The 15,061-nt window shown below is 40.5% G+C and overlaps 1 protein-coding gene across 1 annotated transcript in view; it reads right to left on the reverse strand.

Annotated features, from left to right (window-relative positions):
* Nucleotides 1-15,061, reverse strand: part of las1l (LAS1 like ribosome biogenesis factor) — an 80,577-nt gene that overhangs the window by 36,630 nt on the left and 28,886 nt on the right. The window contains exons 7-8 of the mRNA XM_078211378.1: nucleotides 6,187-6,296; nucleotides 1,480-1,565 (exon numbers count right to left, since the gene is read on the reverse strand). Of these exons, the coding sequence (XP_078067504.1) occupies nucleotides 1,480-1,565; nucleotides 6,187-6,296 (196 nt within the window). The remainder of the gene's footprint in view (nucleotides 1-1,479; nucleotides 1,566-6,186; nucleotides 6,297-15,061) is intronic.

Below are 15,061 nucleotides of genomic sequence, written 5' to 3' on the forward strand. Positions count from 1 at the left end.
TTGTAGAAATAATCTGTCCATTTAGGCATTACTCACTTCAAGACTTGGAAAATTTGAGTGACAAAAGGTTTGCAAGTCTAACTAATTTACATTGAAGTAACTTCATAGCTAAACCACTTCACATCTAACCGAAAAAGGCAAAAATAAATTTTGACCAACACTATGTTGTTGCATTGGCAACTATGGAAGTTGAATTTGTGCTCTGTTGGGCCTGCCACCAAATTAAATGACCGTTCTTAATCTAGATGTAGGCTAGGCTAGGGTGGCGCAGTGGTTAGCACTGCTGCCTCACAGGGATCCGTGTTTGATTCCCGGCTTGGGTCACTGTCTGTCTGGAGTTTGCACATTCTCCCCGTGTCTGTGTGGGTTTCTTCCGGGTGCTCCAGTTTCCTCCCACAGTCCAAAAATGTGCAGGTTAGGTGAATTGGCCATGCTAGATTCTCCCTCGGTGTGCCCGACTAGGCGCTGGAGTGTGACGACTAGGGGATTTTCACAGTAAGTTAATTGGAGTGTGAATGTAAGCCCACTTGTGACTAACAAATAAGTAAATATATTTTAAAAAGGCTAATTGTGGAGTGCAATTCAAGCTGAACATCACCCTACATCAATGGACTTCCATGCGTACATTTTAAAGTAAGAATTACAGAAAACTTGGTTGGCTTTCTTCTCCTAAACTTAGGACAGTATTAGTTACCCCAGATCAGATCAAACAGCACAAAGTGGGATATTCTAAATCAGCATGGTTTAAAACTATGTAGTACAGTAACGCAACTCACTGAATCATTGGGAGCCAACCGCTGATTGAAGAACCAATAAGGATACAGATCATTCAGCCCATCAAGTCAGTGCCAGCTCTACATAAAGCAATCCAATCAGTTCCATCCCCTAATCTATCCCATTAATCTTTGTTTCCCTACAGGCACTCGGCCCACCTCATTCCCCAAAACTAGATCCAGCAACATCTCCTTCCTAACTGGAACAAGAACATACCTATTCTGGGTCCTAAACACATTTCATCCCCCTTCTCCCTCTCTATACTCTTACATTATTCCAATCAATATTTGAGTAATTAAATTTCCCTAATATCACCACTTTATATTCTTGCACAACTCCTTGACTGCCCTGTAAATTTTCTCCCCCATCTGGCTTTCTCTGTTTAGTGGGCTGTAGAATATCCCCAGTGACATGGTCATATTTTTCTTACTTCTCAACTCTATCCAGTTGGATTCTGACCTTGCCCCCTTGTCTTCTCCACCTTTTCTGAACATGTTGTATCCCCGTGTATCAAGTGCCCAATCTTCACTATTTTTAAGCCACATTTCCATTATTGCCATTACATAAATATGCCTAAATGGCTATTTACACTTGAAGCTCACCAATTATCACTTCTGGTACAATAAACATTGCTTTTCATTTTAACACAACCCTCTGCCCAGATTTCTATTTCAGTAGGATATGCAACTGAATCTATTGCGTTACCTGGGCACTCAATATTTAAAAATTTCAGCTGCTCCTCTGTGGGAATAAGGAACCCGTCATCCAAGAGTGCTTCCACCATCAACTCTCTGTGAATTTTCAAGAGAACCATGTTACAATTTTAGTTTCCATTCAATCAAATTCCTATTCCTAAAAGGCAATTTCCCACATTAAGATGCAAATCTCTTTAAACAACTTAGTATACTGCTCAAAATATGATCAAGACAAATTTTTTCAGTGAAAAGCTGTCTGAAAACAATCATAAAAATTCCATTCTGAAGTGTCATAAGACCCAAGACATTAATTATTCTTCACTCTCTCCACAGATACTATCTGAACTGACCTGTTTCAACTGTTTTTATTCATATTTAGAGCATCTGCAGTATTTTTGATTTTTAAAAAAATTACATTTATTGTTATAAGCAAAACAAACAAAGATATTTCAGGAAAGACTGAGCTGTTTCCAAATAGACTAATTCACAATCAATGATGAACTAAGTTCATTCTCGTTCTGCAGAGTCCACTGTTTGGAGGAATAAGGTTGCAACATTAAGAATGTAGCAAACTATATAATCTCAAAGCAAAGATATTTTAATAAAGTAACCTATTTGATCTCATCCCAAATATTGTATCAATCTACTGTTGAATCATTTTGAATTGAATTAAGTAACTAGATGCAGCAGTGATTCTCTGCTCTTTACAGAAATTTGAATGCAATGAGATCAATCTATCTGTGGCCATTGTGGCTGAAAGTGGAATGCTGGTTATGAGCCAGAAGGACTTTGCAGATCTTTAACATCCATCCAAACTACTTGAACACACAGGGCCAGGTTTTATATCTCACCTGACTAATTTAAACTTTGTAACAGTTGTGAAGAATGAAATACACTACATTGAAAGGAAAGCTTCCATTTTGTACTGAAATGTTCGTGTGTCAGTCAAGACTCCATTGGTTTCTTGATTCAAGTCCCAATCCAGGACTTGAGCAATGAAAATTGATTCTACATTCCTGTGCAGTACTGAGTGAATGCTGCACTGTCTGGGTGAGATGTTAAACAGAGACCCTGCCTGTCCCCTCAGGCAGATGTAAAAAGAGCAGCAGGGGAGTTATTCCCAGTGTTCTGGTCAATATTTATCCCTCAATCAACGTCAGTGTCTTGTGATGCAGTGGGTAGCCTCCCTACTTCAGAGCCAGAAGCTCCAGGTTAGAGTCCACTTCAGGATTTGATAGACATGGAAGGTGTATTCATAACCTGGCCAAGCAAGTTGATTGTCAACCTGTAAATCCTCCCAATAAGCTTGTGGTCAGCAATGCTCTTTGTGGAGTGCTGCCGCTCAAGCAATAGCCTCAGCTGACAGTTCAGTTCCAAGAAAGATTGACTCAGAAGACATGCAATTATGTGTTTTCTCTGTCTCATGCATCTCCAAGCATACAGGAAAGGAAGAACATCATAAAAATAGATCATGGTCATTTTCACATTGCTGCTTCTGGGAGTTGTGTACAAATTTGCTGCTGCAGTTCCTATATGCTTCATTAGCTGTAAAGCACTTTGAAACACATTGATTATGAGAGACACTATATAAATGCAAATCTGGCATCCTTTTCTTAGGGATTTACTTAGAGCAAATTATTACAAATTTTCCAACTTAACAGTCAGAATAACATAATTATTTCCTTTACCACATAAACAAGACACCTGGCGAGCCCCATCTATTTTGATAAATCTATATATTTTTCCGTAGGGTGCAGTGCCACCAAACTGGGATTCCCCAAGATAGTTTTAAGAGTTTCTCTACTGCAAAATGCATCACTGAGTTAAAGGAAATCCATACCTGTAGAGGCAGGATGCAAATTTAACGAAGAATTTCTTTTTAACATGTAAAAATACATGTATATCAGAGTGAGATGGGACAGGATTTGATATAGACTCCCTAAACTACATCACTAATGAAATTCAACATTTAGGTAATTGAAAGGTTTAGTGGTTTCAACTAAGCAACAGAAAAGGAAGTTCTTTACCACCATGATACCAGAGGTTAGCTCAACTGTAGTTTTTTTGTTTTTCCATTCTATCATACTCTTCTGAAATACAAACTCAAATGTAGTGAAGGGGAATGCCAGAAGTTAAGCCTTTGTAGGTGCACATTACTGTAATGACAACAATCTTAGTAAAATGAAGGACATATGAAAGTTTCCCAATGTATATACCTAAACTACAGAGAAAAGCCCAGCAGCATAACGGATTCTTTATTTTCCTTCTGGCTTTGGGTGTGTCTGGCGAGCACGAGCTGTTTGACATTTGGGTTAAGTATTGGTGGTTACAAGCTTATCATTGGTGACGGTAGAAACTGCAGGTTACTTTAAAGTAGCACAGGAGACGCATAGCTTACATTGCTGCGGGAACGGCTTAATAGTGGTTATTCAAAGCCTCAGGCTGAATTTTGGGAAAACCATAACTATTTTTACTGGCATTTAAATCGACCAAAAACTCAGATTAGATCACTATGTACTCTTTCATCTAGCAGCTGCTTAAGATTACTAGCTGAGCTAAATGGCCAAGATAAGATGCACCAGGAAATAGAATAATTAACTGTTTTTCTTATCAAGTCTAACAGAGAAGAACAGTGATGTGAAGATGCTGGTGTTGGACTGGGGTAAGCACAGTAAGAAGTCTCTCAACACCAGGTTAAAGTCCAACAGGTTTATTTAGTGGCCACTCACCTGATGAAGGAGCAGCGCTCCGAAAGCTCGTGCTACCAAATAAACCTGGTGTTGTGGGATTTCTTACAGAAAAGAACAGTGAAACACAACAGTATGCTCAATGCAATTAATTGAAGTCTATTACAGATCTTTAGCATGTATAATGACCTTGTTTTTGACATACAAACTAGAAGAGTTAAAAAAGTTTCAGAAAAAGAGCATACAAATAAAATACCTCAATGAAAATAAGGTTGGAAGATTAAAAGTTTAATCTATGGGTTCAAATTATAAAAGTAAATCAGTGTTAATTAACAGAACAAAGTCCATTGGGGACTGGGAGCGGCAACCAGCAAGCTAAGCGAATTATGACATAGTAATAGGAAAGCTAGAAAGCTGAATTCTCATGTTATTTATTCCAATGAGAAAGAATTCTAACCACATTCAATGGCACTACCATGGCTCAATCTTCCATTATCAACATCCTGGAGGGGTTACCGTTAACCAAAACTTGAACTGGACTATCCATACAAATACTGTGGCTTCAAGAGCAGGTCAGAAGTTGGAAATTCTGTGGTGAGTAACTCAGGTTCTGGCTCCTCAAAGCACATCCACCATCTATCAGGCACAAGTGTGATGCAATTCTTTGAACTTGCCAGGATGAATGCGGCTCAAACAACATGCAAAAACCTTTAAAACATCCAGGACAAACCCATGACCTCCACCACCTAGGACAAGTAATAAGTCTCTCAACACCAGGTTAAAATCCAATAGGTTCATTTCGAATCTCAAGCTTTTGGAGCGCTGCTCGTGATTCCAAATAAACCTGTTGGACTTTAACCTGGTGTTGTGACACTTCTTACTGTGCCCACCCCAGTCCAACACCGACATCTCCACATCATATCTAGGACAAGAGTGGCAGATGCATGGGAACACCACCACCTGCAAGTTCCCCTCAAAGCCACACGCTATGTTGACTTGGAACTATCTCACCATTACTTCACTGTCACCGACTCAAAATCTTGGAGCTCCATCTCTAACAGCATCATGGATGCATCTTCACCATGTGGACTGCAGCGGTTCAAGATAGCGGCTCATCACCACCTTCTCAACGGCAATTAAGGATGGGCAACAAATGCTGGCCTAGCCAGCGACACTGGCACCTTGTGAAAGAACATTTTTTTTAAAAAACACTGCAGTTTAATTCAGTCTTATTGAGCAATTGTCGTATGGCGGTGTGAGGACCTCATCTGCAGAATGACACGCTGCAAACTTTGAGGTGACCATTTTGAATCTGGAACAGGGGAGTTAAAATGAGACAGACAACAAGGAAAGAAAATAAAGGCAAAAGAAAAAGCAGAATGGAAGACAAAAGAGGCAGTTACAGAATGATGAAAAAATATATGTTTCACAGGAGTGTAAGAAAAGCAAATATAATTTTCTAAAGAGAGGAGATATTTTCTCCAGTGAGAATCCCCAAGCCTTACAGATACCTACAATGTTGATGCTTAACCTTTGTGTAATTCCAAAGCTCATTTCAATGGCAACCAGAAACGGATGCTCTAAACAATGCATCAAATTGTTGTTTCACTGAATGTTCACAGGTGCTCTAGTCAATGCATCAAACAACAGGTCTCGAGAATAATTGAGAACCAAAAATTAAAATTTTGATGTAATACCACCGAATAAAAAGCCAAAATGATAACTCTGTTCCTCTGTCCACAGGTGTTTCCTGACCTGAGTATTTCCAGCATTTTCTGTTATTTCAGATTTACAGCATCTGCTGCAATTTGCTTTTGTATCAAGGTTAAACATATCTCATCTCAGAAAAGGGATAACATCCATTTTAAAACTCATGGGAGGTATAGGGACAGGGGGCAGAGGCAGGCATTGTATAATTGAAGTGTTCTTTTCCATCCCTCCCTCTTCAAGACGCAGTTCAGTATACAACTACAGCAAATTACATTTAATGTCTGTTAAGTATCACCATAAAACATCCATTTCTAATGTACCTGTTCTCCCAAGCATGTTTTTTAATTTGTGATAAAATCCATTCAACTTCAGGACTTGGAATACTCCAGATTTTCTTTGCTTTGGAAACTAATTTCTGTTCCACCAAAACCTAGGAAATAAAAACAAATTTTTAAGTGAACTGTCAATTTTTAATGAGACAGAGTCCAGGTTAATCTGTTCAAACTGGTTAACTGCTTTCTGGGAAGAAAAATCGACTTGAGGATAAAAAACAGAAGTTTCCTCTGGGTTCCACCAAAATAAAACTACAATTGCTGGCTTGGGGGTGGGCATTACCTGTCCATCAGGTGGTGCATCAAAGTGGCAGCACACCCATCTGCCCAAGTGGACATTCAAAATTGTAATGTGAATTCTAATGGTGAGGATATAGGGGAAGCAGTGGTGTAGTGGTATTGTCACTGGACTAATAATCCAGAGACACAGGGTGATGCTCTGGGGACCTGGATTTGAACCTTACCATGGCAGTTTTGAATCCAATTTGAATTCAGTGAAACAAAAATCTTTCTAATGAAACCATTGTCGATTGTCGAAAAAACCCATCTGGTTCACTGCTGTTCATTAGGGAAGGAAATCTGACGTCCTTACTTAGTCTGGCCGACGCACAACTCTAGACCCACAGAAATGTGATTGACTCTTTACTGCCCTCTGAAATGTCAAGCCTCTTGATAATATCCAACTGCTAAAATATCTCAATGGAATAAAACCTGACAGATCCCCAGCATCATTCTAAGCACCAGAAACAATAAATTCAGCCTCGTCCCTCAAAGGCCTCCTTTCTATGCGAGGCTGACATAGTCATACTCACACCTGAGTGTCCCAGAATCACCATTCCTGCCCTAACAGCAGGAGAGCCCTAACAGAAGTGGTAGCACAGTGGACTACAGTTGGGAGGGAGCTGCCCTGGGAGTCCTCGACATTGACTCCCGACTCCATCCAGCAACCTCCTGATTACTCCTTCAGATGAAGAATCAGTACTCCTCCATGTTGAACACTACTTGGAGGAAGCACCGAGTGCTTTCAATGTCCATCATCAAGACTGGCTCAGTTGAGCACTAAAGGACATCGCTGTTAGATTGGGTCTAGCAAAAAGTGGGAAAAGTATGCCTAACCTCATCTTAACCCGCCTGCCGCAGATGCATCTGTCCATGATAGTATCGGCAGGAGTGACCACCACACAGCTCTTGTGGAGACAAGTCCCATCTTCACGTTGAGGGTACCCTCCCTCGTGTTGTGTGGCACTATCGCCATGCTAAATGGGATAGATTTCGAACAGATCTAGCAGCTCAAACTCAGGCATCCACGTGGTGCTGCAGGCCATTAGAAGCAAAATGGTATACAGCCACAACCTGTAACCTCATGACCCGGCACTCTACCATTACCATCAGGCTAAAGGATAAAACCTGGTTCGACGAAGAATGCAGGAGTGCATGCCAGGAGCAACACCAGGCATACCTAAAAAATAAAGTATCAACCTGGTGAAGCTACACCACAGGGATGCTTGTGTGCCAAACAGCAAGAGCAGCAGTAATAAACAGGGCTAAGCTATTACACAACCAGCAGATCAGATCAAAGCTCTGCAGTCCTGCCACATAAAAGTTTTTTAAAGTTTATTAGTCACAAGTAAGGCTTACATTAACACTGCAATGAAGTTACTGTGAAATTCCCCTAGTCGCCACAGTCCGGCACCTGCTCAGGTCAATGCACCTAACCAGCACATCTTTCAGAATGTGGGAGGAAACCGGAGCACCCGGAGGAAACCCATGCAGACACAAGGAGAACGTGCAAACTCCATACAGACAGTGACCCAAGCCGGGAATCGAACCCTGGTCCCTGACATTGTGAAGCAGCAATGCTAAAGAGCCGCCCCATTCACATTCAGTCATGAATGGTGGTGGACAATTAAAGAACTCAGTGGAGAAGACTCCACTAATATCCCCATCTTTAACGAAGGGGAAGCCCATCACAACAGAGCTGAAGCATCTGCTACAATCTTCAGCCAGAAGTATTGATTGGATGATCATTTTAGACTTCTTCCCGAGTTTCACAGATGCTAGTCTTCAGCCAACTCAATTCACTCCACATGATATAGAAACTAGAAACAGGAGCAGGCCATCCAGCTCTTCGAGTCTGCTCAGCCATTAATTTCGATTAAATTCAATATCTTGATCTCCTCTTTCTCCCCCCATATCCCTTGATCCCTTTAGTCCCTAGAGCTACATCTAATTTCTTCTTGAAATCACATGTTTTGGTCTCAACTACATTCTGTGGTGGTCAATGTGTTGAATTCACCACTCTCTGGATGAAGAAATTTTTCCTCACCTCAGTTCTAAAAAGTTTATCCCTTATCCTCAAACTATGATCCCTAGTTCTAGACTCCCCTTCCATTGGGAACATTCTTTCTGAATCTACCCAGTCTAACCCTGTTAGAATTTAAAAGTTTTTTTTTTACATAAAGAAACAGCTGAGGATACAGGATACTGCAAAAGGCTATAGGCCCTGACAATAGTGCTGGAGACTTATGCTCCAGAATTTGCCATGTCCCTGGCCAAGCACCTCCAGTCCAGCTACAACACTACCAACAACCTGACAATTGTAAAATTGCCAATGTATGTACTATACACAAAAAGCAAGACAAATCCTACCTGATCAATCACCACCCATCAGTCTATTCTCTTTGATTTGATTTATTGTCACATGTATTGGGATACTGTAGAAGTATTGTTTCTTGCGCCCTATACAGACAAAACATACCGACCATAGAGTACATAAGGGAGAAGGAAAGAAGGTGCAGAATAGAGCGTACAGTCTTAGCTAAGATGTAGAGTAAGATCAGCTTAATATATAGCAGGTCCATTCAAAAGTCTGATGGCAGCAGGGAAGAAGCTGTTCTTGAGTCAATTGGTACGTGATCTGATTTTTGTATCCTTTTCTCCACGGAAGGTCGTGAAAGAGATATGCCCAGGACTCATGGGGTCCTTGATTATGCTAGCCGCTTTTCCAAAACAGCAGGAAGGGTAGAAGGAATTAATGGATAAGAGGCAGGTTTCCGTGATGGATTGATTATATTCACAATTCTTTGTGGTTTCTTGCAGTCTTGGTCAGAACAAGAGCCATACAAAGCTGTGATACATCCAGAAAGGATGCTTTCTAATGGTGCTTCTGTAAAAATTAGAGAGAGTCGTAGCAGACATGCCAAATTTCTTTAGCCTCCTGATAAAGTAGAGGCGTTGGTGGTCTTCCTTAACAATAGCATCAGCATGGAGGAACCAGAACAAGTTGCTGGCGATCTGGACACCTAGAAACTTGAAGCTCTTGACCATTCCCACTTCATCACCATTGATGTAGACAGGGATATGTCCTCCACTACGTTTCCTGAAGTCAATGACCATCTCCTTTGTTTTACTGACATTGGAGGGAGAGATTATTGTCCTCTCACCAGATTCTCTATCTCTTTCCTGTACTGTGTCTCATCATTGTTTGAGATCCAATCCACTACAGTGGTATCATCAGCAAACTTGAAAATGGAGTTGGAGCGGAATTTGGCCACACAGTCAAGTGTATAAGGAGTATAGTAAGGGGCTGAGGACACAGCCTTGCGGGGCAGTGGTGTTGAGAATAATCATCAGTAAACTGGTGGAAGGGGTCATCAACAGTGCTTATCAAGCAGCACTTGCTTAGCAATAACCTGCTCACTGATGCTCCGTTTGGGTTCCGCCAGGGCCAACCAGCTCCTAACCTCATTACAACCTTAGTTCAAACACGGACAAAAGAGCTGAACGCCGAGTAGAGTGTGACTGCCCTTGACATCAAGGCTGCATCAAGTGTGGTATCAAGTTGCCTTAGCAAAACTGGAGTCAGTGGGAAGCTCCTTACTGGTTGATGTCATACCTAGCACAAAAGACGACAGCAATGGTTACTGGAGGTCTGTCATCTCAGCAGTAGTGTTGGAGGCCAACCATCTTTAGCAGCTTCATCAATGGCATTCCTTCCATCGTAAGGTCAGAAATGGGGATGCTCACTGATGACTGCACAACGCTCAGCATCATTCACCACTCCTCGTATACCAATGTCGTTGTGTCCAAATGCAGCAAGATCTGTACAATATCCAGGCTTGGGCTGACAAGGAACAAGTAACATTCAGCCCTCACAAATGCAAGGTAATGACCTTCTCCAACAAGAGAGGATCTAACCATTGCCCGTTGAAATACAATGGCATTGTCATCGCTAAGTCCACCATTATCAACATCCTGGGGGCTTACTATTGACCATAAACTGAACTGGACTAGCTATATAAATACTGTGGCTACAAGAGCTAGTCAGAGGCTACGAATCCTGCAATAAGTAACTCACCCGATTCCCCAAAGCCTGTTCACCACCTACAAGTCACAAATCAGGAGTGTGATGGAATATGCTCCACTTGCCTGGATGAGTGCAACTCTGACAACACTTGAGAAGCTGGACACCATCCAGGACAAAGCAACTGACTTGTTCGGCACCCCATCCACAATATTCACTCCCTTCACCACCAACGCTCAGCAGCAGCAGGGTGTACCATCTTGAAGATGCACTGCCAGAACTCAAAGTTCCTTAGACAACACCTTCCAAACCCACGGCCACTACCATCTAGAAGGACAAGGGCAGCAGACACATGCGAAAACCACCACCTGGAAGATCCCCTCGAAATCACTCAACATCCTGACAAGAAATAATATCAGTGTTCCTTCACTGTTGCTGGGTCAAAATCCTGGAACACCCTCCCGAACAGCACTCCCTACACCACAGACTTCAACGGTTCAAGAAGGCAGCTCACCACCACCTCAGAGACAATTAAGGATGGGTTTTAAATACTGGCCTCGCCAGCAACATCCACATCCCATCTGCAAACTCAGATGGAATTGGTAACATTTTAGACAAAAGGAGCTGCAACGGCATCTTTGATTTGCCATCTGGTTACCATCAATTGGTTTCAATTTTAAAAACAACAATTTTTAAATCCTGAAGAAAAGGTTTGACAGAGTAGTGGTGAATGGCTACGCAACAGAGAGTAGTGGTTAACAGTTGTTTTTCAGTAAGGTTTATTGTGGAGTTTACAGATGTTGGTGTTAGGATGCTGCTCCTCCTGATCTGTATTAATGCAGGGCACAACTGCAAAATTTGCAAATGCCACAACATTTGGAAATAATGAACTGAGGGAAGGATAGCATTAAACTTCAAAAGGACAGAAAAGATTGGTGGAATGGGCAGACAAGTGGTAGATGAAATTTAATGCAGAGAAGTGTAAGGTGATATATTTTGCTAAGAACATGGAGACAATGTAAAATAATGGGTACAATTCTATAGGGATGCAAGGACAGAGTGCATATGTGCATAAATCATTGATGGTGGAGAAAATGGCTAATAAGGCACACAGAATCGTGCAGTACACAAAACTACTGGCAGAAAAAAGCAATTAAGTTATGATGAACATGTATAAAGCACGGGCTCTGAAACAAATGGAGTAGCAACCATTTCTGGACATCACACTTTAGAAAGGATGTGGTGGCGAGAGACAGAGAGAGAGAGCATGTGCGCATGAGAGGGCAGAGAAAATTCACAAGAACATTTCCAGGGGTAAGGAACCTCAGTTACATAGAAGTTTGGACTGTTTTCCTTGGATGCGGGAAGGTTGAGAAGCAATTTGTGGAGGCATTCGAATCACAAGGGGACTGGACAAAGCAGATGGAGAAACTTTTTCCATTAATAGAAGGATTGAGAAGCTGAGGGCATAGATTTAAGGCAATTGGTAAAATAACCAATTCCAACATGATTAGAATCTGGAATGTGCTAGCTGAGACATGAGGACATTCACGACATTCAGAAGGGAATTAGATCATTATCTGAAAAGGAAGAAAATTGTATGGCTAGAGGGAAAAGGTGGGGTGAATGGCACTAGGTGAATTGCTCTTGCAGAGAGCTAGCACTAACAAAAGGCTGAATGGCCTTCTGTGCTGCAACCACTGATTCTATTTCTGCTTTGATTTTTCTTAATACATTGCGATCAAGTATGGAGACAGGATTATATAACAATTGCTTTGCATTTCACTTCATAAATATTGCTGGAAATCCTACTACGTTATCAGCCATGATGATCTTCTTGGTCAAGTAATGCATCAAAAATGTTCACTGCCTAAATTTTGCTGAGATATCAGAGAGCTATCCAGATGTTTGTGCTCCAGTGTCAGCCCCTTCACTGGATGAAGAGGAAAGAAATGGCAAATTCGTCATACAATTTTTTTTGAGTTGTAACAAGATGCCAGTGCGCTATTTGAAAGAGCTGGAAGTTTACTTCCAGGGGTTTACTTCCTGCTCTATCAAATGCCTGACAGATAAAGCATTATGCAAATCAAAGTTTGTTCTCTCCTATTATTTCCTCCCTCCCTTTGCCTTCTTTTGTTCCATTGCTTCAAGCAGGGTTGACTGGGTGCATACAGAGGAGTGTAAACTCTAGGTTGAGAAATTTTCAAAGTCTATTCAGACTGCTCTAAAATCGTTCATATAAAAAGCAACAACTATAAAAAGGTAGTTCAACATATATAAAATTCATACTCTCAAGCTTTCATAGAATCCCTACAGTTCAGAAAGAGGCCATTCGGCCCATCCTGTTTGCACCAATTCTCTGGCAGAACACCTTACCCAGTCCCTATCCCTGCAATCCCATGTACTTACCCCGCAAATCCCCCTAACCTACACATCTTGGGACACTAACGGCCAATCAGCATGGCCAATCCACCTAACCTGCACATCTTTCATTTTAATTCTTAGCTTATGTTACATGAAATTCAATGGATAGATTTTATACTTGATGCAATTAATTTTAGATACAAATTAAGCCATAAAATTAAATGAGATACAACAATTCATGTACATGGAATCCAAGAGCTTTAATTAGTATTGCATCAATAACAGCACATTTCCTTCCCAAATTTATAATCTTCTAAATACAATCAAAAAAATTCTTCCAACCCTACACACCAATTACCAGCTGCACCCAATTTATTTTTTACAGCATACACATTACACAGAATCCAAGATTAATACTTAAATACTCAAAACCACCGAACACAATCATTCAAGTACCATTTCAAGCATTTTTTCTTAAAGACCCAGAAAATGAAAACTTTTTTTGGCATCAGAAATGTCCACCAGGGGCATTTTTAAAAAAAATGACCAATACATGTTCGGTCTCAATTTACAACATTTCACAATTGTGCTTACAAAGTCTAATGAAAGCCACAAGCTTATAAAACAGTCATTTAACAGTTCCTATTAACCTGGGTATTAATGCGAGAAAATATAAATCTCCAGGGTAATTGTTACATTTCTACTCTTGCGTTAAAAGAAAATTAAATATGAATTAACTTTTGGTAATTCAAGCCAGCAATTTGAATTTAAAAAATTAAGTTCATCATGTAACAAAAGATACGTATTAAAATGAAAGCTGGAAAATTAACTACCTTTTACAGCAAATGCTTTTTACATTAACAATTTTAGAGCAGTCACTCTGAATAAAGTTTGGGCACAATTCTTAACTTACACACTCTTCCACATATATCCAGTTCACGCTACTCAAAGGAGTGGGACCAAAGAAAAGACAAAGGGAGAGAAGGAAAAAGTAGAACGGAGGAAAATTTAAGTTTACATTTCTGTCAGGTATTTGAAAGGGCATCATGAAAACTTCCAGCTCTTTTTCAAATAGTGCAGTGGAATCTTTAAATATTCTCTTGAGGTTGAGCTGAAAATGCAGCATCAGTTCAACGTCCCATCCAAAGAATGGCACCTCCTATAATACAATACTGTCTCAATGATGAAAGAAGTGTCAGCCTTAATTCTGACAAAAGGCTAGAACCCATCATCGTATGACTACTGAGCAAAGTTAAAAGAAAAAAAGTTAATTCTGTTTTCGATTTTATACAATTGGTAAATAAGGTAAATTTAGACTACCTCAAAGTACATGAAGAAAGCAGATATATAGTTACAGGTGGAAGTTAGTGAACAGCTTTACATCGACAAAGTAATTAATGTCTGAAACATGGAATGGAATGAACTACTTTGCAAGATAAGAGGCAAAACAACCTTCTGAATCAGGCTTGCCAGCCCCAACTGAATCAAGGTAACAATTGCATTAAGTTTTTCCTGTTTCACAGCAATTCCTATTTACAAAATTAAAAATATTCCTCCCACCATTTGCGGGTTTCATCCTTTGATAAGGACTCTTCAAACAAAAACAGGTACTTCATATTATCAATAACTTTATAAATACTTATGTTAAAACAGTTAACTCAGTACTGAATTAAGTACGTGATTGAATAACCTGCAGCTGAGCTCTCATCAAAATACCCTTGGAATATTCATAAGTCAAATGCACGTCAAAGCACAGAATTTGCCCTGACAATTTTGGCAACTTGGCTCAGTCGCTAGCATTCTTATCCAAGTCAGTAGCTTGTAGGTTTGAGACCCACAACAGAATGAGGTCAGGGACTAGGCTAATACTTCACAGGACTGAGGGAGTGTTACATTATCAGAAATGTCCCAGCTGCCTGTTCCAGTCATTTAGCTGGATGCTAAAAGATCCCAAGGCAAAGTTTGAAAAAAGGAGAGTTCCCTTACTCCCCTGCCAACACTCCCCCATATCTGTTTCTGATTGAATTGGTTGAGCTAGTCATGAAACTCAGCTGTTTCCTGGATCTTACAGTGCCCAGTTACTGACATTGGGCTGGAACTTATGGCTGCAAATATCCAAGCGGAAATCCTGCTTTTTTGAAATTAACAAGTTATTAAGCTTGTTAACAAATTTAGCACGTCCACTACGACTCTCAA

This window comes from Mustelus asterias, chromosome 4, assembly GCF_964213995.1.
Source record: "Mustelus asterias chromosome 4, sMusAst1.hap1.1, whole genome shotgun sequence".
In the NCBI taxonomy this organism is placed as follows: domain Eukaryota; kingdom Metazoa; phylum Chordata; class Chondrichthyes; order Carcharhiniformes; family Triakidae; genus Mustelus; species Mustelus asterias.